General features: G+C 55.8%; 1 protein-coding gene across 1 annotated transcript; it reads right to left on the bottom strand.

Annotated features, from left to right (window-relative positions):
• Nucleotides 1-337: 337 nt before the first annotated feature.
• SF3B5 (splicing factor 3b subunit 5) lies at nt 338-1291 on the bottom strand. Its single transcript, XM_054491534.2, has one exon. The coding sequence runs from the start codon at nt 934-936 to the stop codon at nt 676-678; it is 261 nt and encodes an 86-aa protein (XP_054347509.1). The 5' UTR covers nt 937-1291; the 3' UTR covers nt 338-675.
• Nucleotides 1292-1619: the final 328 nt, after the last annotated feature.

Genomic DNA, 1619 nt, shown 5'->3' on the forward strand with positions numbered 1-1619 from the left:
CATTTCTGGAGACACGGCCACAAATTCCCAAGAAAAAGAAAGCTGCATTTTAAAGAGGCTAGGGAGGACAATGACAGCAAAGCTGCAAAGACTTTTAAAACGGGAGAAAAAGAAGATGGGATACAATAACCACTAATTTCAATACTGAAGGCATTGTGGGCCTGAAAATAACGCTCTTGGGAGAAGTGGCAGTCGGGGAATTAATTATAAAGGTAGACAGGGAGGATCTAAGTGCCTGGCCATGGACACTGGCATGCGCTCCCTCACCCAAACCCACTTCCCGCTCGGCTCTTTCCGGAGCCTTCCACCCCAACACAGGAAGTTCACACCAAGAGACTGAACGATTTGTAAACTTTATGGAAAAAGCCAATGACAACCAATTAGCCAAAAACCAGACGCCAAATCCCATCTCACTCCAGCGCCATGCTCTCAAACGCTTGCCGGCTCTAGGACCTCTCCACCAGCACAGTTCTCAGGGGTCCTGCTGGTCTCCCAATGCTGTTCTCACATGAAGGCAGGTCAGGCGGGACTCCCGGGGCAAGCACTTCTGTACGCAGAGAGCACGAGGCGCAGGAGAATGGAGAGCCGGTCCTTTGGAGACAGGAATACTCAAGAGGATTGGCAAACCGGAGGAACGCTGGGAGAGGTGCCCTGCACAGCGGTGGTAAGGCAGTCTCAGTTCTCCTCGGGCTTGTCGGCTGGCGGTCCACAAGGCTGAAGCATCTTCTCCATCAAGTTGAAGCGGACTCGCGCTTTGCTCTCATTCTCCGCAATGGCGAAGTAGTTGAGAAGGTCGAAGTGGCCCATGTAGGAGCAGTACGAGTCGCGGTGTTGGTTCACCAGCCACTCCCACTTGGTGGTGTCGGCGTGGCCCGTGCCGATGTACTTGGACTGCAGGTGCTCCAGCTGGCTATGGATGGTGTAGCGGTCAGTCATCTCGCCGCTTTCCCCTTCGCTCTCAGGTCAGAAGCCGCAGGCAACAACTCGCCGCTCCAGCGTTTTACAGGAGAGTGAAGCCACCGCGCGGAAGCTCCAGGCCCCCGCCGTCGCAGAAGAATGGCGTCACGACGACTAAGTAGCGTAACTCTCGCTCATAGGGCTCAGAGGCGGAAGCGGAAGCACATTCTGTCACACAATTGGAGTTGCTGAGGCGACGCCACAAGTGTGCCCCCCCTCCCCCGTGGACAGCCCCGCCCCATCAGAGAACGTTGCATGATGGTCCACTTAGTGGCTAAGGGAGGCCCTTTTCCGACAGGGAGCGTTGCATGCTGGGACTTGTGGTGTTGAGAGTTCGTGCACGCAGGCTTCCGGGACTCCTGGTCGCGTTGTGTTTGTTTGTTTGTTTGTTTAAGACGGAGTCTTGCGCTGTTGCCCGGGCTGCAGTGCAATGGCGCGATCTCGGCTCAGTGCAACCTCCGCCTCCCGGGTTCACGCGATTCTCCTGCCTCAGCCTCCCGAGTAGCTGGGATGACAGGTGCACACCACCACGCCCGGCTAGTTTTTTTGTATTTTTAGTAAAGACGGGGTTTCACTATCTTGGCCCGGCTTGTCTCGAACTCCTGACCTCGTGATCCGCCCGCCTCGGACTCCCAAAGTGCTGGGATTACAGGCGTGAGCCA

Source organism: Pongo pygmaeus, chromosome 5 (assembly GCF_028885625.2).
Source record: "Pongo pygmaeus isolate AG05252 chromosome 5, NHGRI_mPonPyg2-v2.0_pri, whole genome shotgun sequence".
Taxonomy (NCBI): Eukaryota; Metazoa; Chordata; class Mammalia; order Primates; family Hominidae; genus Pongo; species Pongo pygmaeus.

What these genes read in the sequence shown, in the direction of transcription:
- SF3B5 (XM_054491534.2), bottom strand. Translation starts at nt 936, where the DNA reads ATGACTGACCGCTACACCATCCATAGCCAGCTGGAGCACCTGCAGTCC.